This window comes from Rhineura floridana, chromosome 17 (genome assembly GCF_030035675.1).
Source record: "Rhineura floridana isolate rRhiFlo1 chromosome 17, rRhiFlo1.hap2, whole genome shotgun sequence".
NCBI lineage: Eukaryota > Metazoa > Chordata > Lepidosauria > Squamata > Rhineuridae > Rhineura > Rhineura floridana.
The window spans coordinates 7,826,751-7,853,823 of NC_084496.1; the positions used below are offsets into that span (position 1 = coordinate 7,826,751).

The window sequence follows — 27,073 nt, forward strand, 5'->3', positions numbered from 1 at the left end:
GACCTTTAGTTTCCCTAAACTGATTACAGGAATACCCCGCTATACGGTCCTTCACTTTACGGACACTCGCGAGTACAGACACATTTACAGTAGCACCATTCCCGTTTACGTACGCTCGCTTCGCAAGAACGGACACTTAACGGCATGACGCCACCGCCCAATCAGTTTCCAACTACAAACTTTTTCTTAAAATAAGGCCTCCTGTGTTTATTTTAGTTATAAATGCGTTATTTACATCAGTTATGCCCGTATATGATGATTGCAGTGCAGTATATGCATCGCTAAGTGAAAAAAGGTAATGCTTCACTTTAAGTACATTTTTGATTTACATACTCGCGCTGGACCCATTGCGTACGTTAATGCGGGGTATTTCTGTATATACTGGACCCCAAGCAAAGACCCTTTGGGACTCTCCCCAGGCTGCACCCCTCAGTGGCCCTTCGTCCAATCTTCCATGAGGAGGGGGTTCCTTGCTGGAATGCGTCCGTGGACTCTGATGATGCCTCTCTCTTCCCTGGATGGAGGATACAGAGGGGTGTGCGAGTGTGTGTAGAAATGAGTCTGCTGTACCAAGGTAAAATTTACATTTGTTGCTCCACCCATTTTTGTCTCTGGCCCCGCCCATCACTGGTGTGTGGCCCTGCCCCCGAAGGCTGCCCGGAATAGAACGCAGCCCTGGGGCTGAAAAAAAATTCCCCACCTCTGCTATGGCGGTTCAAGAATGCATTTGCCAGAGAATGCAAAAGCTGCTGTTTGGCATGATCTTGCAGGCTTGGGCTGATTTTGTTTTTAAACTCTGTGTGTGTTTGCAAGGCTCCATTTCATTGACCAAGAGCAGGCTGCTTTGCAGGCGGTTTCCAGTTTTCAGAAATCACCCCCTGTTCTCTCCCCCCTCCCCATCCTTTAAATTGAGTATTTGCTTAATTTTGCATTGGCAGTTCATATAAAGGATTTATCTGTGGAGGGGAAAATGTGCTGAGGTCAGGCCTGTCAGTAACACGAAAACAAATTTCCTTAGCGGAGGAATCTGCAAAGGGCTTTCAGCGGCTGCCCTGGAAACCAGCTGGTCTTCCGGAAGTTGCAAAATGGAGCTCAGGGCAAAGGTGTGCGTGTGGTTTTTTTGCAAGGTGACATTTTAACTTTTTTTTCCTTGCTGAAGTAGCAGTTTCCTGGAGCCTCTACTTTTTTGGTAAATGGATATCTAGGTTAGGAACACGAGCCTGTCTCCCTGGCATCTTGGCTTGAGGTTTAATATTTAATCAGGGCAAGGAGACAGAAAAGCCGGGGCAAGGCTGTGTCTGCTGTTGCTCCAGAAGCAATGCTGCTTGTCAGGTGGCTGGAAGTGTTGACCCCTTCAGAGGCATGCTTTCTGCATTGCAACTTGAGGATTGGCCTTAGCTCAGTGGCAGAGTGTATGTGTGCATAACCTTAAATCAGTCTTTGTTGATGCGATGCCCTTCAGATGGACGACAACTCCCATCAGCCTCTGGCATTTGGTTCCCCTTTTTCATGCCTTTGTCAAACGAAAGCTGGGCTACTGCAGTGCCCATTACATAGGGCTGCCCTTGGATACGGTATTGCAAAAATGAATGTTTATGTGGCAGTGCATCCTTAGGCGAGAGCAACGGCACATAGGGCATATGATATCATTGCCCCAGTTTTGTCTTCTGGGCAGAAATCAGGATGGGTCTCTACCCCACAGGGTTGTTGTGATGAGGGAGAACTGTTCCACCTTAAGATCCTTGAAGGAGAAAGGTAGGCTGTAAGGGTAACAAGTCATAAGAATCTTTCAGGAGCATTGATGATTGCTATTGGTTTTGAGCTGGCTTTCAGAGATTACAGTGAAGTGAGCACGGGGTTTGAGATTCTTAAAGGTGGTTGACTGTTACTCTGTTCATAGGATTACGAACAATTGTCACACTTCACCTCAAGATTTCGGAATCGGATGCTGAAAATCTACATAGAAACATAAATCTGGAATGATCCTTTTTTTAAAAAAAATCAGTTAACTGTGTGTGTCCATGTGTGCTTGCCATTTTGGCAAGTGGCACAAACATTTGCAAACTCTTGCTCCTAAGAGTGTGGTGTGTCCTTTGCTAATCTTTCTTCATGTACGACTTTACAGTGTTTTTGCAAAAACTCCTCTGAACTTGATATGGGGTGTGTATTTGTTTGGTTTCCCTGGTGTGCAAATTAGAGGTGAAGATGTCCTTTGGGAGTCCTTTGCCTGCTTTTGCGTACTCTTTGGGATAGAAAGGACTGAGTGATTTTCTCCCAAAGATTATTCTGACATGTGTTGGGAAGAAATATGTACCTGCCCTCCTCTCTGTCTCTCTCTCTCTCTCTAGTGTGTTGCCACTTAACACAAATAGATATTACCAAGTCATTGGATGTTTTTTGAATAGGTCTGACACTTAACATCTCCAGAAACAATAACATCTGAAGGCTTTTATATTTACTTACTTACTAGCAGCCTTGTTTCTCTGGTATGCTAAGAAATTTAAAAAGTGCAGTTTTGAAAGGTGCAGTGCGCATCTTGATTCAGAATGGCATCCAGTTGTATCCAGACATAGACAAAAACCCGTTCCGTGACCTCAGGAACCGTCATGCAAAGTTTGGTTATGATATATTCATTTTTTAAAATTAAATTTTGTTTCACTATGAAAGAAAAAACAAATGCATAACTGTCTGAATTCAAATTTTAACAAGATCAGAATGAACAAAGGACAAAATTGAATTAAATACATAAAAATGCACAAATTATTACAAATTTCTCCAAAGAAATTTGTATTTGGAGTGTGTAAGAGGCCAGAAAGGTTGATTATTCCCATTAACATAAAATTCCACCTCTCTCCTGCATATTCTTCTGGTTCTGCTAGTCTGCTTGAGGTGTGCAAATAATGAGTTTGTTTCTCAGAAATTGCTGTAAATAAAGCATTTTTGTACCAGTTCTCTAAAGTAATTGAGGAAGTATATTTCCATTCCTGTGAAATAACTAGACATGCTGCTACCATCAGATAAATGATTAAAGATTTACAAATAGTGCTAGCATTTTCTCCATCAAATATAGATAATAAACATAGCTTGGGATTCAGTGGCACTCTGTCTCCTGTGATGACATTAAACTCTCCAAGTGCTTGCTCCCAAAAGGCTTTTACTGGGAAACAGGTACACCAGGCGGTGTCTTAAGAGGTGTCCGGATGCATAGCAAACAAACAACTTTTCAAAATACACATCTACTACTTCTACTATATATTCCCTCGTCCTTCTTCTCAGGGACCTCACGGCAGCATCTGTGGGGTTCCCAGCTGTTTCCCAGGCACTGACCAGATCAGATCTGCTTAGCGTGAGTGAATGAGCTGCATCGTATGTCCTCAGACCATGCGCTGGGCCCAAAACCCAGGACCCAGCTCACAAGCATTTCATTCACCCTCTTCGTTTCATTTGGCTGACTTAACGGAATGTGCGATCCTAGGCTTGTGGAATGCTTCGCTCCAAGCAAACAACAAGTGGTAAGCCAAGAGCAAAAGTTGGTCGTACCTCGATGGTTTGTTTGGAGCGAGACAAACCATGAGCCCAAGTCCAGACATAATGTTAAGCAACAGCAGCTGGCCTGTTAAGGCAAATGTGGCACTGCCACACCAACCACGGTTTGAACCTCAGCCAACTCCAGCCTGCCTACTTTCTTACTTATATTTGGTCCAGGGGGTAGCCCTGACAGTTTCCTCCCCCTTAATCTCAGTGTTGCCCCTTGTAGAACTTAGGAGGGAGGAGGAATGGGGACAAACTCAGAATGAGTTGGCTCCGCCTATGATTGGCTCTGACACCGCCTACTGTTGGGTTCCCTGCCTTCCGCTAATAGCTAATACCCTGGAGAAACAAAATTCAAAGGGATCTTGATATGCTGGAGCATTGGGCTGAAAATAGCAGAATGAAATTTAACAGGGATAAGTGCAAAGTTTTACACCTAGGAAAAAGAAACCAAATGCACAGCTATAAGATGGGGTATAGTTGGCTCAGCAATACTACATGCAAGAAGGATCTTGGAATTGTTGTTGATCAGAAGCTGAGTATGAGCCAACAATGCGATGTGGCTGCAAAAAAGGCAAATGCTATTTTAGGCTGCATTAACAGAAATATAGTTTCCAAATTGCATGAAGTACTAATTCCCCTCTATTTGGCACTGGTTAGGCCTCATCTTGAGTACTGCGTCCAGTTCTGGTCTCCGCACTCAAAGAAGGATGCAGACAAACTGGAACAGGTTCAGAGAAGGGCAAGAAGGATGATCAGGGGACTGGAAATAAAGCCCTATGAGGAGAGACTGAAAGTACTGGGCACTTTTAGCCTTGAGAAGAGAAGACTGAGGAGAGATAGGATAGCACTCTTCAAGTATTTGAAAGGTTGTTGCAAAGAGGAGGGCCAGGATCTCTTCTCAATCGTCTCAGAGTGAAGGATATGAAATAATGGACTCAAGTTACAGGAAGCCAGAATTCAGTTTAACATCAGAAAAAACTTCCTAACTTTTAGAGCGGTATGTCAGTGGAACCCATGACCTAGGAAGGTGGTGCTCTCTCCAATACCGGAGGCATTCAAGAGGCAGCTGGATGGCCACCTGCCCGATATCCTTTAACTTGGATTCCTGCATTGAGCAAGGGGTTGGACTCGGTAGCCTTATAGGCTCCTTCCAACTCTACTGTTCTAGGGTTCTGTTAAACTCCTATTGTCCTCACAGAGCTACATTTGCCACATTAGGTGAACAGTCAGTCCCTCTTCCCAGAGAATTCTGGGAATTGTAGTTCTGTGAGGGGCATGGGATATCCTAATGACTCTTAGCACCCTTCACAAACTACACTTCCCAGGATTCTTTGGGGGAAGCCATGGCTGTTTAAAGTAAATAACAGAATAGTTGTATGGTGTGAATGTGGTCCTAGTGTTACATGCAGACAAGGCCATTGTAATAGTCCATGAAGAACTATGAATCTTTTTTTTAACACCCCCCTTTCAGATTGGCCTGCTTTGTTCATCAACCTTCCATCCCTCTTTTTGTCCTGATTCTGTTCTCTTCTACCAATGTCTGTTGAAAAGGAAAAGGGGAAAAAAACGCAAATGGGTTGTGATTTGGAATTCAGGGAGTTAATTGCCATGAGATCTCTTTAAAAATAAAAATGCAGGCAACTGATGGATGTGGACTGCGACCCTTACGTTGCTTTTCCCCCCTCCTCTTGCTCGCACCAGGCAAATGAAGTGACGGACAGCGCGTACATGGGCTCGGAGAGCACCTACAGCGAGTGCGAGACTTTCACGGATGAAGACACCAGCACGCTGGTCCATCACGAGATGCACGATGAAGTAGAGACGGACAGTGCAATCGATTCCACGGTGCACTCGGAGTTCACGGACCCTGTTGAGGAGCCGGAGAACAACGGGTAGGCGCTTTTCCTCGGCGATGAGCAAGGCAGAGGGGCTTGAACTGGGAGCAGAGATTTTGGCAGCTGGGTTTCCCAGCGGGCCAACCTTGGGAAGTGGAAAGTGAAGGGGTGAATGGCCCAGTCTCCTCTCCCACGAACATAAGGGCAGCATTCACACACCACAGTGAGCCACAAAACCGTGGTGTGCATGAGCCAATCACACCTGCTTCACTCCTCCATACCAACGCTGGGGAGAATTAAACCGCAATCCCTGCCCATAGCGGTTGCACCCAATCCAGGGGACAGTGGCTGGACTTGCTCCAAACTATCCGCAAATGTTTATCCGTGGCTTACTGACTGTGGCTTGTTTGAGCCAGGTGTGGGGAGCCTCAGGCCCGGTGGCCCTCCAGGCTTTACTGTGTGGCCCTTGGGACTCTCTTCCTCTGTCCACAGCCACGCCCTCTTTCCCCAGGCCACAGCCCTTGCCAGTTTTGCTCCAAACCCACTTTGAGCATTCCTGCCCAGCTGGAATGTATCGTTGAACCTCTTGCATCTCTGGATGGAGGATAGAGAGGGGAGTGTGTAGAAATTAGCCTCTTGTACAAAGGTAACATTTATATTCATTGCTCTGCCCACTTTTGCCTTTGACTTCTCCCACACACACATACACTAGGATGTGACTCCTAGAAGTTTGCCCGTAAGGGAATGCGGCCCACAGGTTGAAGAAGGTTCCCTGCCCCTAGTTTGAGCAAATCAAACCACGATTCCCTGGTTTCGTGCAACAATGCTAAGCTTCATGGTTTGTTCCCTCTTCATGCTAGCAGGGAAGACCAGAACAGCCCATATAAGCCCATGCCTGGTAAGCCATTAACTACGTTTCACTGTGCGATGTGAACTGGGGTGAGGAGAGCAGCTAAACGATCAGGTCAGTGGTCCACTGAGTTCAGCCTCCTGTTACCACTGTGGCTAGCTAGCCATAGGCCAACCGTTCTGCCTTGGTGTTGGTCTCTAGCAACTCACACTTGGGGTCCTCTGATTCTGGAGAGTGCACAGCCATTGCAACTACTACGTAGCTGTTAATAGCCTTATCCTCTCTGAATATTAATCCCCTTTTGAAAGCTATCTAAGCAACTTGCCATCACCGCATCGTTGTGGCAACCAGTCCCATGTGGTGTTTACATGCTGTGTGAATGCATACTTCCTTTTATAATAATTTTTGCTATCGCTAACGTAACCAGAGTTGGCTGAGGCTTAAAGCTGCAGGCAGGTAGGCTTCCTATCTCCAGTTTATGGAATCTGCATTTATCTTCTTTAAATATTTATATAAGCTGCCTTTTCTGAACCAAGTCTGCCCAAGGTGGCAAAATATGAGCATAAAGGCACACTACGACAATGATAAAACTTTCAAGTACAAAGGGAGGGGAGAAAGGCACTATATTAAGATATAAATCAGATGGAATAAAACATTTCTGGGGGTGCAACAGAGAGCAGCATGAACAATAAAGTGCATTAATCAAAATCCATTTAAAATACTGCACCTTAAGGAGCCAACTGCTCAACCTATGGGAGGAAGTTCTGTACGGGAGGGGCTGCTCCTAATAAGGCCCCGTCCCTAGTTCCCACTAATCTAACTGATCTAAAAGGTGGGCCAACTCCACAGACACTGATCTTCAAGCATGGGCAGGATGACACTTCAAAAGGGCAGCCTGTGGGTTTCTGGCAACAGTTGTTCCTCTTTCCTGGGGTGAGAAGATGGCGGTCTTAGGACTAAAGGACTCTATTTAATCCCTAGAAAGGAGAATGGTGGATCCAGCAGGCTATTGGTTGTGTTGACACGCAAGGTTTGGCTTGCACAAAGCAAATTCACAATTTTGGGGAAGTGTGCCCTCATTTCCACCCGTGGGTGGGAAATTTTGTGTGCGTTTTAAAAAGCGATCATACCATCATGCTGGAACCTTTTTTCAAATTGACCTGTTCAATTGTGTGGGGGTTTTCTCTCCCGGAGTGTGTGCAAACCTGATTATGGCAGCCTCTCACCTTGATAAGGCTTGCGTAGAGGAACCTTGCTTTTGACGTCTGCGTGCACTCCACACCTTTAAAGCACACGGCTTCCTCCAAAGAACCCCGGGAACTGTAGCTTACCCCTCACTGAGCTACAGTTCCTAACAAACTACAGTTCCCAGGATTTTTTTTGGGGGGGGAGCCATGTGCTTTAAATGTATGGCATGTCCCCAGCTGACATTGTCCATTAGCCTTTATCTATTCTGCCAGAGGTTGAACCTGGACCTTCTTGCCTGTGACATCTGCGCTCCCCACGGCCCCTTGGTGCGGTGTCTGCCTTGGCAGGCAATGTCTCTCCAGGGTCACTTTCTGAATGCAAAGCACGTGGACTTCACTCTGGGTCCTTCCCGCTAGTAAATACTGGGCACAAGCCGCCACACGGATCAGCGGAAAGGGAGGCACTGTTCAGATTTTCCATTCCTGGCACCAACAATGTCGTGGAGTTGACCCTGGAAGTCAGCTGAGCTTTTGAGTTAATTTAGGGTTAGGCAAAACTTCTCCCCCCCCCTCCCCCGTTCATTTGATCCTTTGAAAATCTAAATGAGAAAAAAAACAACCCACCTGGAAAATGGAGCTGGAGGAGGCCCTGATTGTGATCCGGGTCTGCAAGAGTGTTTTTGGTGTCAGAAGCCCTGCAGATTAATGGGCGGGGGGGGACGACACCAGGATTAGACTCCTGCAGCTTTCTTTGCCAGTCTCAGCGGTTGCTAACCCTCAGTCCGTAATCGAGGCCGCCAAAGCCCCCCTTTTTTTCTTGGAAGAGAACTAGCCAGCATGCCAGCCCATCTCCGTCCCAGCCGGCCTCCTGGGAGTATGGCTCGATGCCTTGGACTCTCCTGCCTGTAGGTACAAATGCAGTGGAAGATCTGTATTTTCGAAAGTGGAGTTGCTGTGTGTGGCCGTCATGCCATGATGCTGGTGGCTGACCAGTCCTGCAAGTCTTAAAGAGCTTTGTGTGTGATGGATGTGTCAGCTGGGAAGCAGGCGCGCATCTACAGCTGGCATTGTGTCGCCCAGCCAGGACAGTTTGATGCGTCCTAAGGGAAGGGGTGTGTTTGCTCCCCAACCCACACACACATGCAGAAAGGGAGCCTGGGCACCCTCCGTTTGCTGCAAGAAACTGGTGAGGTGCAGACTGACAGGAGCAACTGTGGCTTCTCGACAGAGCAGGTTTGCAGGGATGATTTTTTAAATTATTATTGTTGTCTCTAGTTGTTATTGTTCCAGCCTTACACTTCCATATTTTGCATTCCAGTGATTCACAAAGCAAGTCCATCTCTCTACCAGACTGTTACTCTGCCATCTTCCCTCTCTCCTCCGAATTGGACTAGTTCATTTATTCATTTATGACTTTTTAATAACTATTCCCAGTCAGCTGGAATACCTTTTTTTTTTTTAGTGTAGTCAGACTAGATTACCTTAAAAAAAATCAATGGACACTCTTGGTGCCTTCAACATCTAAGTAATAGGCAGAAATCAGTATGAGATTCTTGAGGTGGATAGGTGAAACTTCACCTGTTGGTGTCTGCCAGTTCTGTTCCTCTTGGAAACCCTTGGTAGGAAATTATCCAGGCTAGTAGGGGCACAGATGCCTTTAGGAGCTATATGAAGCTGGTTTGTGATGTAGTGGATGCTGTTAGGTTAGTGGATTGTGTCTAGAGCCTACACCACTTCATTAATTTTTCTGAGTACTACATCAGGGCCTTTCCCACAGCTTTACCAACCCGCGCTGGCTGGGGCTGATGGGAGTTGTAGTACAGTACATCTGGAGGGCACCAGGTTGGCAAAGGTGTCATAAAGCCACACCAGATCACCCGTCACAAAGATCAACATCTCACGCACAAGCCCATATTGTGCAACCGTTTCCTTTTAGTGTGTGTTTTTCTCTTGTAGATTTGTGCACCTTCAGCTTTCAAGACTGTTACGTCTCCACCTTGTCGAAATGGTCCACATGGCTTTTTGTGAAACACCTGTAACAGGTCTTGCCTGTGTAGAGGGTTTAATTCTGCCCTAGGGGTGGCTCCTTCCCAACAAGTAGGTCAGACTCAGGAGCAGAAACAGGGCCTTTTACATAACAGGCCTTGCGTTGACCTTGACAGGGATTTTTCTCCGATAAGATGAGCTTGATCACTCCTTCCTCTCTGTCTCTCTCTCTTTTCTTGGGACTTCCTAGATTTTAATATCAGTTTTCTTTCCTCCAGGGTTTCCTTTCCCCGATCTGGCCTGACCCCCTCTCCCTTCTGTCTTTTTTTTGCTGATGTGCAGAGACTTGACTGTTGTCCTGCTAAATTCTGCTCAGGCAGTTCCTTTGTTTTTACCAAGTGAGGGATCTTTGCCAAAAATGGGGACACATTTCCCTCCCTCCTTCCATGAGCCTGCTTAGTTTTTCTAGATCAAAAAGAAAAGTTTAGAGGTAAACCTTTCCCCCAAATTGTAATACACAATGGTTTGTGCAACTTGTGTATCTAAAACATTTATTGTCTGGGCTTTGTTGCAGAGCGATTCACAATTAGAAGGTATATGTAACTGTGGTTTTTCAGCAATTGTGGTCTTTTAAAATGCTGACCCATTGCAACTTCCACCATGTGCTTTCCACAATATGGCATAGATGTTACTGAAGCATACATCAAATAGAATGTCAAGGATGTGTCACAGCCAAATAATCATAGGTTGAGGGTTGGCTGCAGGCAACTGCCTTCAGCTTTGGCAGAACACAAAACAAATATGTCATATGCATTGAAATGGCTCGATACCACATTGTTCTAGTTTTTTCTCGTGAGTTTTTATTATTAAATTTCTATTCTGCTCTTCCTCCCAAAGGACCCCAAGGTAGCAAGCATCAAAACATTAAAACAATACAATAAAAGCAAATTTAAAAACAATTACAAGCCATGTAAAAACATTTAGAATGTTTAGAAACCTTTACCCCCGCAGTTGCCAATTTCAAGTATCTTTTAAGCATCAAATGCCTGGCTAAACAGGAGTAGATTCCTCCTTGAAGTCAATGATGTGGGAGGCAGATGCACGTTGCCAGGAAGGTCATTCCACAAACAGGGAACCACCACTGTTGGGCAGAAGGGCGGGATAGAAATATTTTAAATAAATTAAATAAATAAATAAGTTGATTTCGACTTATGGTGACCCTATGAATCAGCGACCTCCAAGAGCATCTGTCGTGAACCACCCTGTTCATCTTGTAAGTTCAGGTCTGTGGCTTCCTTTATGGAATCAATCCATCTCTTGTTTGGCCTTCCTCTTTTTCTACTCCCTTCTGTTTTTCCCAGCATTATTGTCTTTTCTAGTGAATCATGTCTTCTCATGATGTATCCAAAGTATTCAGTTTCATCATTTTAGCTTCTGTGATAATTCTGGTTTAATTTGTTCTAACACCCAATTATTTGTCGTTTTGCAATCCATGGTATGCGCAAAGCTCTCCTCCAACATCACATTTCAAAGGAGTTGATTTTTCTCTTATCCTCTTTTTTTGCTGTCTGACTTTCACATCCATACATAGAGATCGGGAATACCATGGTCTGAATGATCCTATTGTCTCCAGTTTGGTTAATGACTGTGCCAAGGTATTGATAATCCTTGACAAGTTCAATGTCCTCATTGTCAAGTTACATAAATCTTCTGTTGTCATTACTTTAGTCTTCTTGACATTCAGCTGTAGTCCTGCTTTTTATGCTTTCCTCTTTAACTTTCATCAGCATTCGTTTCAAATCATTACTGGTTTCTGCTAGTAGTATGGTATCATCTGCATATCTTAAATTATTGGTATTTTTTTTAAAAGCGTATTTTTTTTACTCTCCCTCAAATATAAAAAAAGCCAGCCACAAGTCCAGTTTTGGTGAATGATTAGTGATTTTACTTATTTCTTCTGAAGATTGCTTCCTAGAATGTTGTAACCTTTTAATAAAGCCAAAATATAATGAAAAAAGTGTACCCCTATTTATTTATTTTATTTAAATAAACGCATTTACTTACAGCTTAATATTTCCAAAAATCTCTAAGCACTATATAGTCTAACAACATATCATTAAAACAAAAATGCAACCTTAAAACCAGTACAATGGTAATATCACACATAAACGTAAATAAAAAACAGAAATTTAGAAGATTCAGATACATAAAAGAGGGCTCAGTCTTATGGGTCGGGGAAAGCCTGGGTGAGAAAATAAGTCTTCGCAAGATGTCTGAAGCAACTGATGATTGCTGTTTCCCATATGGCAGAAGGGAAGGGCATTTAGCACAGACCTACAGGACAGACGCTAACGGAGTGAAATGTACACCTTTCGATGCACAGATGATGCAATGTTCTGTACAGATTTCATAATTATATATTTGGGAAATGCTTGTACTTCTCCCCCCCCCAATCACCTATCCTGGTTTTTGGAGTACTCTATAGCTTGACTCCCCTAATTGTCATTTGGTTGTTGGCGTTTTTTCATCAGTACTTAACGGTAGCCTCACTTTCCCTCCTGTTTCCTGAATGATAGCCGGGCTATTCTGTCTGCTAACACAGAAACACACACACACATTTGCATCCCTAGAATGGCTGATAACTCTGGATTTCCTGTTTTCGGATTAAGGAAGGACCAGTGTCACGAAGCCTCATTCACACAGAGGTGCAGGGTGTTTTGTTTTTTAAAGTCTTTTTCTGATTAAGAAATTGTATCTGAAGAGGTTTACAAAGTCTGTAAAATTAACTTCAGCGCTCAAATTCTATAGCTCGCCCAAAGATTCAACTTTGTTCACCCCGTGACACCCCTGTAAGGTGGGTGGGCATTTACTCCCATTTTCCAGGTGGAGAAGTGAGGCAGTGTCCAAGACTGTCCAGTGACTGCTCAGATTAGCTAAAATGGCAAGACAGGATCCAAATCTGTCACTCTGCCTGCTGGGCTGTGTTAGTTTGGTTCCTGCTGGTCTCTGCACAGTCAGCAACTGTGGGAGCCCACCCACACTCGCGAAAATCAATGCAATTTTTATTGGACAAGTCCAGCCTCTTGGTTCAGTTCCTGGTTAGTATAAAAGACATACAGTAGGGCCCCGCTTGCTGGCGCTTCGCTTCCCGGCGTTCCGCTAATGCGGCAGCTTTAATTCCCCTTTTTAAAGCCAATTTTTGCGGCATTTTCGTGTGACGCGCCCCATTACAGGTGGGCCCCACTTATACGGCAGGTTCTGTTCCGGACCCCTGCCGCAAAGCGGAACCCCATTGATTATAATGGGGCGCATCGCGTCAAAATGCCACAAAATTGCAAACACCGGCTTTAAAATGGGGAATTAAAGCCGCTGCATTTGCGGAACGCCGGGAAGCGAAGTGCCGGTAAGCAGGGCCCCACTGTATAATCAATGGGCTTCCGCTTTATGGCGATTTCTGCTTTACGGGCCCGCCTGTATGCAAATTTTTGGTGAGTGAGACCTTCTTGGATACGGAGGGGGACTCATCTTTTAGATTGCTGCATAGGCCAGAATTTGGCATGATGTGCATGGGCCCTGATTGAATCCCGTAATTAACAGGCTGCACCCATGTGAATGGCTTGTTCTTTTGTTCTGAAATGCTGGTATCTGTGAAATAAGCCTGGAGCCTGTGTTGTTGACAGGTTACGCTGCTTCAAAGCCTGTTCTTGGATCCTTATGAGGATCATACCGCCCTGAGTGCAGTAATGCTTTAATATGTGCGTTGGCTTGCGGCGGATGATATTTACTGCTATTGATCCAAGGGCTGCTTAGATTTGTTACCTGTCATAATGCTACCTCCTTCTTGGATGTGCTTTCTAAAAACAATGGAAGACTTAGCTGTTTTGCTTAACCCAGCTATATTTGGGTTGTGCTGGGCCCCCAAGTTCAGTAGCACCTTCTCTAAAGCTGGGCCTGCACACATATGCAGTGTGAAATCATAGAATATTAGAGTTGGAAGGGGCCTGTAAGGCCATCAAGCCCAACCCCCTGCTCAATGCAGGAATCACCACTCTGCACATTCTGGCTCTTCCTTTTGCGATGTGCCTTGGCCTTGTGCTGATCCACAGCTTGAGTTGTGTACTCCAGGACAGTGCAGCGATTGTTTTGGTTCGGCGATAGGACCAATGCAGAGGAGAGGCTTGCATCCTGTATCTAAGTCCAACGTAAGAGCCTTGCTAGATGAGAACCAAGGCCTATCTAGGCCAGTATCCTGCTCTCACAGAGGCCAGTCACATGATTGAAAGTGGGACCTGAGTGCCACAGCAGTGTCCCCACTTGCGATTCCCAGCCACTGGTATTCAGAGCCCTCCAACTGTGGAGAGAACCTAGCCAGCAAACTGAGACAGGCTTCAAGAGATGATGTTGTTGAGCCTTTAATAAAGGAACCACTCCAAAAAGTTCAGTATACCTGAGGATGTTTTGAGTGTGAGGGACATCAGACTCAAACTCCATCTGCATTATACATTTAAAGCAGCATTTTTACACTTTACGAGGTCCTGGTTTCCACCAAAGAATCCTGGGAACTGTAGTTTGTGCTGAGAGTTGTCCCCTCCCAGAGCTTCAATTCCCAGAGTTCCCTGAGAAGAGGCATTGTTTGTGAAATCACTGTGAGGTTTGTCTCTCTTGGTTCACCATTCCTGAGCTGCTGTCTGCAGAAGAATGCCATGTCAGCGCCTGGCTCTGACTTTGCACACAGCTGGAAGGTACCAAGTTGATGAAGGCTGCCTTAAAGTTTGCAGTGATCACTTCCTTCTGTATGTACCAAGCTAGCCCAAAATATTTGTCTTCTGGTAGCCTCGTGCCTCCTGGCATTACATAGGAATTCTACAAAACAAAAAAAGTTTTGAAAGGTTCAGTCCATCATCTTGATTCAAAATGGCATCCAGTGGTATCCAAACGTAGATGGAAATCTGCTCCTTGATCTTAGGGGCCATCATGCAAAATTTGTTTATAACATCTTAAGAGGTGTCCAAAGGAACAAACAGCTTTCCAAAATACGTAATAGATCACTGTGAACTAAGTGCCAAGGCGTTCTAGATCCTGTATCCTGCCATGGTAGACCCATGGCATCAGAAAATGTCAGCAGCAGTCTTGAGCTTGCTCCCATCCAGTGTTGCTCTCAGTGTTGCGTGGCAATCATTTTTTGGAAGCCTTGGGTGCGGCGAATGCCTTGGTGCCCTCTCTTGACATATTGCCTCTTTCTTTCCCTCAACAGATCCCACCCTCATGACCTGCCCTTGACTTCGGACATTAACAACCACTCCATTGTCACTGTAATTAGTGGGGAAGAGCACTTTGAGGACTACGGGGAAGGGAATGAGGTGGATCTCTTCTCGGACAGCTTGTGCAACGGAGAAAGTGGCTTCAGCAGTTCATCTTTCCTCTCTCCGAGGTAAAACGGCAAGTCCACGTGTCTTGTGGTGTTGAATTTTGAGCTTTTCTCAACTGGGTGGTGTCTGTCTGAGCTTGTTTCATATCCTGTCTTTGTCGCCGCCACCACTCCTGCTTGCTCTGTCAGAAGTAACGGTTGCATATGACTCTGAAAGTCTTCAAGTCAACCATTAAATTAGCCGTCGCCAATGTGGTGCCCTCCAGATGTTGGTTGATGATAGCAGTTGTCATCCAACAACACCTGGAGGGCACCAGGTTGGTGAAAGCTGCACTGAACAGTGGCCAAAGGGTCACCTATTAGAGGCACGTAGTAGTCTTCTTGTAACCTACCTCTCCAACATTCAACGGAGGGTGTGGTGGCAATTACCTTGGGGTCAATGCAGCACAAATTTTGTACTTGCAAGATTTTGTCTTCACTTTTCTCTAGGTGACCGATAGCTGTGGAGTCAGATTTAAAAGTCTAAGGGGCTCTTTGCCCTTAGAATAGCGATGGGGAAAGAGAGTCCTCCTCCATGCAGGGCAAAAAGTATGAAATTCGCTCCCGCGAAAAGCCGTGATGGCCACCAACTTGGATAGCTTTGAAAGAGGATTAGACAGATTCCTGGAGGTTAAGGCTATCAGTGGCTACTAGCCACAATGGCTACATTCTACCCCTACTGTCAGAGGCAGTCCGCTTCTGAACGCCAGTTGCCGGAAACCGCAGGAGGGGAGGGTGCGCTTGTGCTCAAGTCCTGCTTGCAGGCTTCCCATAGTCATCGGGTTGGCCACTGTGAGAAGTGGACGCTGGACTAGGTGGGCCATTGGCCTGATCTGGCAGGGCTCTTATTCTGGTCCTATGTCCGTGGGCCTAATTAGGACTGCCAGTGCCCCTCCTGCCCGCCCCAGTTTGGCTCACCGTGCCATTTCGGCCAAGCCACGCCCCACTTTCCCTACACCGGATGTTGTATGTGACATCAGGGGTGGTGCAGGTAAAGATGTGGCAGGGGTCCATTTCCCCTCCCCCTCCTTAGATGCGCTACGGACCGGTGTGCGTCGAGCAGTCGTGAGCGTCTTCTGGCACGCCCGTCCAGGTTGCAGCTCAGCGAGCGCTTTAGCCATGCTTTCAGCAGCAGCAGAGTCAAGTATCGAACGTGGGTCAAGTGATGGTGCGAGTGCTGTGGCTGTTTTTCCAGCACTGCCTCCGCGTTCCCAGGGCTCCTGTTTGTTTGTTTGTTCCTTGGGGCTTTATTGCTCTGGGGGTTAGCTTGGTTGTCAGGTGCTACACCCCCCCCAAAATAAATTCTTGCTAGGGTCAAGTGGGCTTGTTTATCACCCCAACACTCTGAAGGCATGGAGAGTGATCCATTAGGGCGAACGGGGCAACCGCCCCACCAACATTGGTCTGCTTTCAGCCCGGCCTGACTCGCCTGGCTCCTTACTTACAGCCACTCCTGGGGAGCAGCCCTGCCTGTCAGCTTCCTCTGTCTCAATCTCAGTGTTGCCCCTTGTAGAACTCAGCAGGGAGGAGGAGGAGGAGGGGGACAAAACGAGAATGCGTTGGCCCCACTTGTCATTGGCTGTGTCTCTGTCTGCTCTGGCTCCACCTCCTGTCGGGCTGCCTGCCTTCCGCCCCACTAACCCCAATGGGTGCCAGCCACTACTGTTTTAGGGCACGCCTTGCCACAGGGGAACTGCACTGGGCCAATGCCCAGTTGGCGTGGAGCAAATGCTTGTGCTACATACGGACATAAGGAAGCTGCCTTCTGTCGAGTCAGATCATTGCTCAGTATTGTCTACGCTGATTGGATGTGGCTTTCTGGGATTTCAGGCAGGGTCCTCTCCTAACCCTGCGTGGAGATGCCGGGATTGAACTCGGAACTTCTGCATGCCAGGCAGTTGTTCTAACCACTCAGCAACATCCCGAGGTCGGTTGTCCCTGAAAGCTGCTGTGCTGGGCTCAGGCGCCATGCTGGTAGGGGCTTGAGTGGTTGTTGACAGGACGCTGAGTGAGGAGGAGAAAAGAGGGAGAGTTACCCGAATCGGAGGAAGGGCTTCCTGTTGTCAGCGGTGTAGCAGGAGCAGGGATTTCCTACGTAGATAGGAACAGGAAGGTGCATCCTAACTAGGGCTTAGGAACAGAGGAAGCTGCTGTATACTGAGACCATTGGTTCATCTCACTCAATATTGTCTGCACTGACTGGCAGTGGCTCTGCAGGGCCTCAGACAGGGAGTTTCTCCCAGCCCTACCTAGAGAACTTGGGACCTTTGCCGTGCAAAGCAAGTGCTGTACCACTGAGCTACGGCCTGCAGATGGCTTGGAAACAACGGTCATCTTGACTTGCCAGACTTGGTTTTGCAGGGTTCTAATGACCTCCTGACCACTTTCCGCTTTATCCTTTATGTGGTTCAACCTTATCCACTCTCTGGGCCTTGTCCTATCCAAACGATGGCATCTCTGGGTCTCATCCTATCCAAACGATGGCGTCTCTGGGACTCCTCCTATCCAAATGATGGCAAGCGTTGCAACTCTCTTTCAGATACGTGGGTTTCATTTTCGGCAGTTAAAAAAATGTTTTGAATATAGTTCTTAACGGCTGTTTGGGTGCACCCTGATCTTCATTGTAAAGGGGGGAGGGCATCATAAGGGGAGAAGAAGCCCAGAAAGTACTCCCTGAAGAACTGAATGGCACGAGATGTTAAATGACTGAGAGATAGAAAACTTTCAACCGGTTGAGAGGGGAGAATAGAATGGAGTGGCTGGAGAAAGATGTGTATATGAAAGAGCCATTGTCCAGATAGGTCACCTCTGGGTGACCCTCCAGAGGAAAAAGGAACTCCTTTATTTCTGTCACTTTGGGGGGAGTTTGTTGCAGATTTTAGAGCAACTTGATTTGAAATCGGTACCTTGGTATTAAAAAAAAAAATACCGTCATGCATGCAGTGCCAAACCATCTTGCCTGGACATGAGCACATATGACACTCTTATAGCTTGCATTGGCTTCAGGGCCAGCATTGAGGGTCAGCATGATCAGGTATCTCCCGCATCCCCGCAGAGGTCCCACTCACAAGAGCCCCCTAGACCTGCTGCAGTAAGGAGGTAGACTCAGTGAGGGAGGGGGAAGTCTTGTGGAGGGTGCCTTTCCCAAGGGCCCTCCAAAATGTGGAACCAATGCTGATTGGCTTGTAATGCCATTCTCTCCATCCTTGAGAGATGCTCACAGCCTCTTCTTGAGGTGCAAGTTGCTCAGCAAAGCAGTATTAATTGAGGCAATGTCATTACTTTCTTTTCAGGTGTCTAAATTTCACCTTGTTTCTTCCAGCTCACACCCCTCTGTGTGTGTATGTGTGTTTGTGTGTGTGTTTTAATTAAATCTATTATAATTTTCACTATTAACCTCTCTCTGATTTAGACCTCGTGGCTCCCAGAAGGTTTATTTCTGTGGAAGAGGATGTAGACCTTCTGCCTATCTCAAACGAATATCAAAACCTTACTGCAATTATTATTGTTTTTTAGTTGTCACAGTGTCAAAAGTGATTGCCACAGATCCCGGCATCGCATGCAGAATAGTAAAACAGCATTGGGATGGTGGCCAGACAGTGGCCAGTAGTAGTATAGTGGCAAATTCAGAAGTGCAGGGTCCCTTCATTATAGTCACTGCCATCACCACCCTTTTTTGCTGCTGGGCTGAAGAAGAGATCCTTGTTAATGCCTTCTCTCACAACAACAGACATTTCTAGCAGCCAATAAGCATTGAAGAGGGGAGAGTTAGCTACTGAAAAGAGTCTTCTCAGTGGCTGACTCGCCTGCTTTTATTCCGATTGGCTCCAGCCACAAGAAAGGACAAGGAAGCATGTTAGAAGAGTTTCCTGAGTGGCTAACACACTCACCTTTTGTATTGATTGGTTCATAGGATGTTGGAGACATAGGGGGTCTAAGGCCCCTCGAGACTCTGGACTGCTACACCCCTGGTGACCAGAAAGTCATGCTCTGCCTTCTGTCCCTTGGAAGCTGCCTTCTAGAACAGCCTAGGTGCCCTACAGATGTTTGGGGTGGCAACTCCTATCGGCCCCTGCCAGCGCAGGTGGATGGGGGTTATAGCCCAAAATAGATGCAGGGTGTCAGACTGGCGAAGCCTGTTCTAGAAGATCAGACTGTTTGTTCACCTAAACTGGTGTTGCTCACACTGACTGGCAGCAGCTGTCAAGAGAATCTTGAGCAGGCGGCTTATCCTAACATCTGCTGCTTGATCCTTTTTAAACTGGAGCTGCCAGCCAGAGATTGAAGCTGGGACTTTCTGCATGCAAGCACCTGCTCCAGTGCTGGGGTGTGGCCCCTCCCAGGTGTGGTCCCTCCCAAGACCATTCATTCATGCTATGGGTGAGCTTCTTAACATTTGCATCCTTGTTTTTTTGAACCTCCCCAAGCATCTGATAACAAGCTAGGGGCGGCATTCAGTCGGGTGTGCGCATATTATGATGTGCTGATTGTTTTATGTGTCAAGTGCTAGAGGAACATTGGTGGCTGGTGGGGAATGGTTCCAAGGGATGGCAGTTCCCGCCCCCCCCAATACTTCCCACCACCCCATTCACTCTCCTAATTTTCAGTCGCACTACATTGAGGTCCTACATCAAGGGTGGGGAGCCTTGCTCAGTACATCCCTTTTAGGGGAACCTTTTTGGGAGTCACATGCAAGTGGTGGGTGGGGCCAGAGGCAAAAGTGGGTGGAGCAAGATTATTTTTAATCTTTATAGTGCAGGCTAGTTTCTACGCACACTCACATGCCTCTCTCTATCCAAGCAAGCAAAAGCCACGATCAGAGTTCAGGGACGCACTTCAGCCAGGCAAAACCACTTGGGGTGTGAGGGAGGATCAGTGAGGTGTGTGGGATGGGGAGACGAGGTGGTGGTAATCTGGGGGCAGGTGGGTTCTGAGGGCCAGACAGAGATGTCTGGAGGGCCACATTCAGCCTCTGGGCCTGGGGTTCCCCATCCCTGTTCTGTACAGTGTGGATGAAATCCTTGCTCCCCTAATAATAGTCTTTTGAGCCACCCCATGTAGTTTTCCTGTAGACGCCTCTGGCAGCCAGCAAAGGCTTCTGGGAAAACATACAGCCCGTTGGTCTTAACAGGACAGTCTGTTGGACATAGGCAGTGAATTGCTTCCTTAAAATCCCAGATGGATGGATGGGTCTGATGCTTCTGGAAATTGGCATTGTCTTGTCCGTATCTTTCTTTTTAAAAATGCCTCCTCCCCTCCCCCCCAAATAAAACTGGCTGCTTGAGAGCAGGGATCTTCTCTCTTCCCCTCCCCCCCAACTTCTGGAAGCCACAGGTGGAATCGAAGGGCTCGACCGGAGTGTGCCTGATTCCTTTTTTTTTTAAAGAGTGACACTTGTGATTTTTCTAGCACCAACCCACTTGCGGCGAAGCTGCACAGCATTCTCGCTGACGAGGCGTTTGAGTTTTACTGTACCCAGTGCCACAAACAAATTGATCGCCTCGAGGACCTTTCTGCTCGCCTAAATGATCTTGAAATGAATAGGTAACTGGTTTGGAGCATGACACTCTTTCTTTCTGTCTCTCTGTCTCTCTCTGTGCATGATTTATGTGTTCATGGGAAGGAAGGACTCTTGAGGCTGGCCAAGCATGTGTGCTTGCGTTCCTTCTTAAATTAAACAAACAAAACCACCCACCACAGCTTTGCAGCCTGCACGAATGAAAGACCTTGAGTTGATGTTGTCTACTGCCTAATGCTGAGCAGCGCATCAGGAAGCCCCTGGTTCGAATCTAGACTCTGGCCTACTGACTCTCAGGTGGTCTTGAGTGATCTTCGGCTCATTCCTGAAATCATTTGATATCTGGGGCCTTTATGCTACAAGGTGGGCCATTTTCATGAGATGCAATAAAATTGGCTAGCTACACATGTGACGATGGAGCAGCACACCTGTCGTAGTGTATTATTCAGTGGTGGTTCTCTGTCCCTCCTCACCCTGCTCCTGGTAATATGAAATCAAACATTTTCTTGAATGGGAGATAGGAACGTAGCGATCTGCCTTATACTGAGTCAGATCATTGGTCCATCTAGCCCAAGTAGCTCTCGAGGATTTCAGGCAGCCCTACCTGGTCATGCTTGGGATTGAACCTGGGACCTTCTGCATGCGCTGCTGCTCCGCCACTGATCCTCCTCAGCCCTATTGTTGCAGGAGTGACAGGAGGAAATGCTGTTTCTCAAGAGCAAACAGGATCACTGGCTACTAATAACGTACTAACGAATGCTATCGGAGGTTGCCGATTCATAGGGCCGCCATCAGTTGTAATCGACTTGAACGCATATAACAACAACTGTTCACTATGCCCTTGGTTGACTTTCTTTGTTTTTCTTTAAGTGTTGGAGGATGGCGGTGTGCACGTGTTAACGTTGCATGTGGAAACCCTCTCTTCAAAACCTGAAAGTCTCATTGCTCAGACGCAGGGGCGCTGCTGAGTGGGAACCTTTCTCTTTGCGCATGCTTGCTCTCCTCTGCGCTAAGCCTCCTTTTGCATGCCCCAATCTGCGCATCTTGTGTGTATGAAGCAAACGCGGTGCTCTGTGATTCCTCCTCTGTGACTGCATGACCTGTGCTGGCCTGAGGAGATGGGGCGAGGACAGGGGTGCTAGCTGGCGAAAGAGATGCGGGGAGGTTCAGGCGAGACAGGGCGATGGTGTTTTTGGAAAGCGGGCTGAGAAAGGGTAGCAAAGTGTTTTGGGCTGGCTTGGGAAATGGAGACGGCGGTGATTGTTGCAAGTTACAAGGCAGCCACTGCCCGCCTGGTGCCCTCCACCTTCTTGGACTGCCACTCCCATCAGCCTCAGTCAGTGTGGATATTGGCCAGTGCACCAGGTTGGCAAATCCCTGGAGGAAGGCATGGGGATGGGCGATGGGAGTTGTGGAGGAGCAGGCGAGGCGAGTAAGAGGCACGAAGCTGTGGGGACATGGGAAGCTGCCTTTCAAGCAGCGCATGTCAGAAGTAAGATTAATTGGATTGTAACCTTACACTGAGTCAGACTGTTGGTCCATCTAGCTCAGTATTGCCAACACTGACTGGCAGCGGCTCTCCAGGGTTTCAGGCAGGGGATCTTTCCCAGCCCAACCTAGAGATGCCAGGGGTTGAACCAGGGACTTTTTGCATGAAGAGCGGATGCTTTACCACTGAGCTATGGCCCCTCCCCAGCCTTAAGGAAATGATTGAATTAGATCCATACGGCGAGTGCAAAGGCTGATGGCAGCAGTGTAAACGGATAAGGTTGCACCTGAGAAATGCATCCAGAGAACCCTGTTTTCTGCCACTGCTTGATAGGTTTCCTACACTCACTTCCTGGGGAGCATCCGCACCCATAACCCCAGTCTGCTGGGTTTTCACCAGGGCTGTGAAGTCAGTACGCCAAACCTTCGACTCCGACTCCTCTATTTTTCCACTGTCCTACTCCAACTCCAACTCCTCTATTTTTCTACTGTCCGACTCCACCCAAAATTGCTTCTTGTCAATCAAAATTTATTTGGAAGTCAGAGTCGGTACATTTCTACCGACTCCACCCAAAGTTGCTCCCGACTCCGACTCCACAACTCCGACTCCACAGCCATGGTTTTCACAAGGGGGTTTCACAAGACTGAAAAGGAGGTGGAGGTGGGGAGGCTCTGGGACAGTGGAGGCTGGTATATTAGGGCAGCGCTGCCCCACCAACCTCATTCTGCCCTCAGCCCCCACCTGCTGACCTCATTACTTGCAATCAGTCCAGAGGGAGGCAATGCCTGTCAGCTTCTTCCTCTTCCTCAGTCTCAGTGTTGCCCTTGTAGGACTCAGCAGGGAGGAGGAGGAGGACAAAATTGGTTGAAATTAGAATGAGTTGCCTCCACCGGTCATTGGCTCTGGCTCCACCTACTGTGGGGCTCCCTGCCGTCCGCCCTACCGTCCGCCCTACCAGTCCCAATGGGTACCAGCCACCACTGAGCATGGCAAAAACATGACAGTGCCATGTATGCCTGCCAACAAGGAGCTGTGGCCACTCCTGGCCACGCATGCCTGCATGACGTGCATATTCCTAAAACAGTGGGCGCAGGTACAGGTTGCGTTTTTATATGCAGATGCCTCCCTAGTCTCTCTATTGGAACTTAGGTTGCAAATGCTAGGTGGGGAGGGACCTGTCTGTTTGTCTGCATGTCTCTGTCTGCATCATTGAAGAATGTAAGGGTGATATATATATATATATATATATAGACAGACAGATAGATCTTTGGAAAATATGTTCTAATCCTGTTGATGCAGGAAGCCCACAGCTATGGCTTCTCTGATAGGCAGCTGTCCAGCTGCTTTGAAAGTCTCACTAAGGACAATCCACCACTGTGTGTATTTACATAGCTATGTTCCGCTCCTGAGGGCCAGCCCTACCATTTGGCAAAGTGCAGCATACGCCTCAGGTGGCAGATGCTGGGGGGCATAACCCCTAAACTAGTCTGCTGCCCTCAGGTGCGGTGGAGGATGCTGTCCTTTTGCCCGTGTTGAAGGACGATTAAAGTGCCAGTCCAGGCCACATCCACCCTATAGATTTAAAACACTGTGAAACCACTTATGCAGCCATGGCTTCCCCCAAAGCATTCTGGGGTTTGTAGTTTGTTAAGGGCGCTGAGAGTTGTTAGGAGATTCTCTGGTTTCCGTCACAGAGTTACAATTCCTAGAGTTCCCTGGGAAGAGGGATTGAGTGTTAAACCACTCTGGGAATTGTAGCTCTGTGAGGGGAGATGGGGGGTGGGTCTCCTAACAACTCTCGGCACCCTTAACAGACTACAATTCCCACAATGCTTTGGGGGAAGGCATGACTGTTCAAAGTGGTTTGATACTGCTTTAAAGGTACAGTGCGGATGTGGTCCAAATCGCATTCTGATCTTGGAATTGCAGGCAGGGGGCAGCAGGTGCCATTTTGTCCTTTGACTCAGTTAGCCCAAGCGGTTTTATGGACCTTCGTGTGTCAGAAAAAGGGAAACCAGAGTTTCCCCCAGGGGCAGCCTTTAAGGATTCTGTCACACACACACACACACACACACACACACACACACACACATCCGTTTTGGTGTTCTGGTCCTTCTCTCCTCCCACCCCATTCTGGCCCCTCCCTCTGACAGAGGACCCTGTTCTAAAAGACAGTTAAAATGAGTTTAGCGGTTTTTGCTGGACCCCTTCCTCGGTGAAGCATGTTTTCCTTAAACCTTGTGAGCCGCGGACTTTCTCAGTGGTGCACGTTTGAGGTATATTGCTTGGCGTTAGGGATGGGGGAGAAATGCGATTCGGTTTGCTTTTGAAGCCAGATTTATCACATCTGCACTTTCCAAAACAATATGAGAACTGAAACCCAGCCATCCTTTGCAGTTTGCACTTACTCGAATTTTGTGATGCAGTGCACCAAACAAATGTTGGCAAAAACATCCGTCTTACTCACCTTTAAATCATCTGCTGTAACAGCTGTAATAATTGCAAATAAATTACTTCTTGGAAATTACGGAATTTCCATCCACAGACATTTCTCCAATCTAGCTAAACCTGCTCCTCTGTTCACAAAGAGAATACTATCAACGAATATAATAACCCCATCAAATGGGAGTGGAAATTCCCCACTAAACAAAAGAAAGAATCTGCTAAAATCTGGAAACTTGGATCCACCTCCAGACCGGCTTCCCTCCATCAATCTGCCAAACTCAAACAGCCCTCTTTTACAAACAAGTTCGATTGTGCAGAATTACAACTTAACTCTTCCAACCCCCTTCTCACAAGAAAAGCAAAAACCTGAAACTTTCAACACCTTAGTCTCCAATACCACTTCGCTGCCGTCCTCTCCTAATCTGGTAAATACTGAAGCTATTCAAGAAGCCCCTTTTGACTTTACATGTGAAGGGGAGGAAGAATTAATAAATAGCTTCCATACTTTCACAGATGCTGAACAGAGTGAAGTTATTAATAAAATGCAAAACCTATTAACCAACCTCAGAGCAAAAAGGACAAGCTCCAGATTCTTGGAAGGCTCAGAACTGGGCTCATCACCCATAATTCAAGTACCCCCTTCTAATACCACTCTAAATGAACGTCCACCTTACCATTCAAATGTCTGCAGACCCAGTATGCTTTGCGATGCAATAGTACATGAGGCACCAGAACTAATTTGACAATCTTCATCAATACTTGCGAACTCCTTTTCAACTACTAAATCACCTGAGAGAAGGGTCAACCATCATCCCCATATAGCAAATTACCCAGGCCTATTTGCAAAAGAGACTGCCGATTTTAGTGTAACAAATTCTGACCCCTTCATAACGTTAGTACCCACCTCGCCGTATACATACCGTCAAAGGAGTCCTGACGTTAGGCCTATCCAAACACTGCTAGGCAAAGGGAAATACAAAAGACTAAACATCGCCAAATCTTCTAAAGATATCATTGTTTCACGTTGCCTAGTAACCCCTACTCGAGTTAATCAACAAAAGGGACAACTTACTCCAGAAAAAAAGACACACATTGATTACTCAATATTACTCTTTAATGCCAGATCAGTCAATAATAAGACTTCAGTAATCTATGATCTTATCCTAGATGAACAGGCTGATATTGTCTGCATAACAGAAACCTGGCTCAGCAACTTAGGTGGAGCCAACTTAGTTGGTATATGCCCGCCTGATTACGCTGTCTACCACCAACCTAGGTTGGATCACCGTGGTGGTGGAGTAGCGCTTATATACCGTAAATCTATTCCCTTATCTAGAATTTTCCTCCAGCCTTCCCCTGGTTTTGAATCTCTTTGTCTGAAACTTGGTCATCATAATCACATTGTGATTCTTGTGATTTATCGTCCTCCCAATTCACCAAGCCGCTTCTTGTTTGATTTATCCAATCTAATTGCAGGTTTACTATTGGATTCTCCTAAACTCTTAATTTTGGGAGACTTCAATATTCACATAGAATCCTCTGCTTCAAGTAACGCTCTTGACTTTCTATCCTCAATGTCTACATTGGGGTTGCAACAGTTAATTTCAACCCCAACACATATTGCAGTCCATATCTTAGATCTTGTCTTCCTACCAGAAACAGGTACTTCTGATTTCCGAATAGAGAATATAACCTCTACCCCACTATCATGGTCTGACCATTATTTAATTAGCTTTAACCTTCTTGTGTCACCTGTACCCCCCAAAACTAGAACTTCAACTAAATTATATCGCCCTAAGAGATTGTTAGATCCCGACCTATTCGCATCAAAGTTTAAGGAATATTCATACCCCCCTACTGGAACTCCAATCGACACTTTGATCTCCTCTTGGAACAACATCATGACTGAAATTATGGATTCAATGGCTCCCCTTCGCCCGTTAAAAATTACAAGATCTAAATCAGCCCCCTGGTTCTCCAAAGAATTGCTAGAAATGAAGCGTACCTATCGAAAGTTAGAACGCCGATGGCAAAAAACTAGGAGTCCATCCGACCGAGCTCAAACCAAGGAATTTGTGAAAACCTATACTTTGGCCAGACATGCTGCCCAAAAAGCATACTATTCAGCTGCAATCAATTCAGCTGGAAATCAACCAAAACAACTTTTTCAGATAGTTAACAGCCTCCTCCGTCCTAAACAGCCGGTTTCTGATATAGTCCACTCTCAATCCCGTTGCCAGGAGTTTGCTACATTCTTTGAAACTAAGGTAGATCAGATTCGCTCCACCTTGGACTCTATTAAAATGGCAGAACACAATGATATTCCATCAGAAATTGATGTAGCTAAATTGGCAGAATCCAATGACACTCCATCTGAAACTGTTCTTCCATCCCAATTTACGAACTTTCAATCTATCTCACCGGTTGATATTCCCCAACTTCTCACTAGAATGAGACCGACAAACTGCTCACTTGATGTCTGCCCTTCATGGCTTATAAAAACATCAAAAGCTGAACTTGCGAACTGGCTCTGTGTGATAATCAATGCCTCACTTCAACAAGGCCATGTTCCCCAGACACTGAAAGAAGCAATTGTAGTTCCATTATTGAAGAAGCCTTCCCTTGACCCCACACTTCTTACCAATTTCTGTCCAGTATCTAACTTATCTTTTATCAGTAAAGTTATTGAACGAGCTGTAGACACACAACTGCAAACATTTATAGATACTAATGATTGTTATGACTCCTTCCAATCAGGTTTTCGGCCAAAACATGGGACCGAAACAGTGCTGACAGCACTGGTAGATGATCTACGACTTGAA

The 27,073-nt window shown here is 46.5% G+C and overlaps 1 protein-coding gene across 8 annotated transcripts in view; it reads left to right on the top strand.

The window, feature by feature from the left end:
* The window catches only part of RAB11FIP3 (RAB11 family interacting protein 3), a 111,782-nt gene that overhangs the window by 59,960 nt on the left and 24,749 nt on the right, over nucleotides 1–27,073 (top strand). For 5 of the 8 annotated variants that reach the window (XM_061599333.1, XM_061599334.1, XM_061599337.1 and 2 more), the window contains 3 exons: nucleotides 5,236–5,426; nucleotides 14,647–14,823; nucleotides 20,209–20,343. In XM_061599333.1, the coding sequence (XP_061455317.1) occupies nucleotides 5,236–5,426; nucleotides 14,647–14,823; nucleotides 20,209–20,343 (503 nt within the window). The remainder of the gene's footprint in view (nucleotides 1–5,235; nucleotides 5,427–14,646; nucleotides 14,824–20,208; nucleotides 20,344–27,073) is intronic. The other 3 variants (XM_061599335.1, XM_061599340.1, XM_061599336.1) reach the window with 1 other exon arrangement.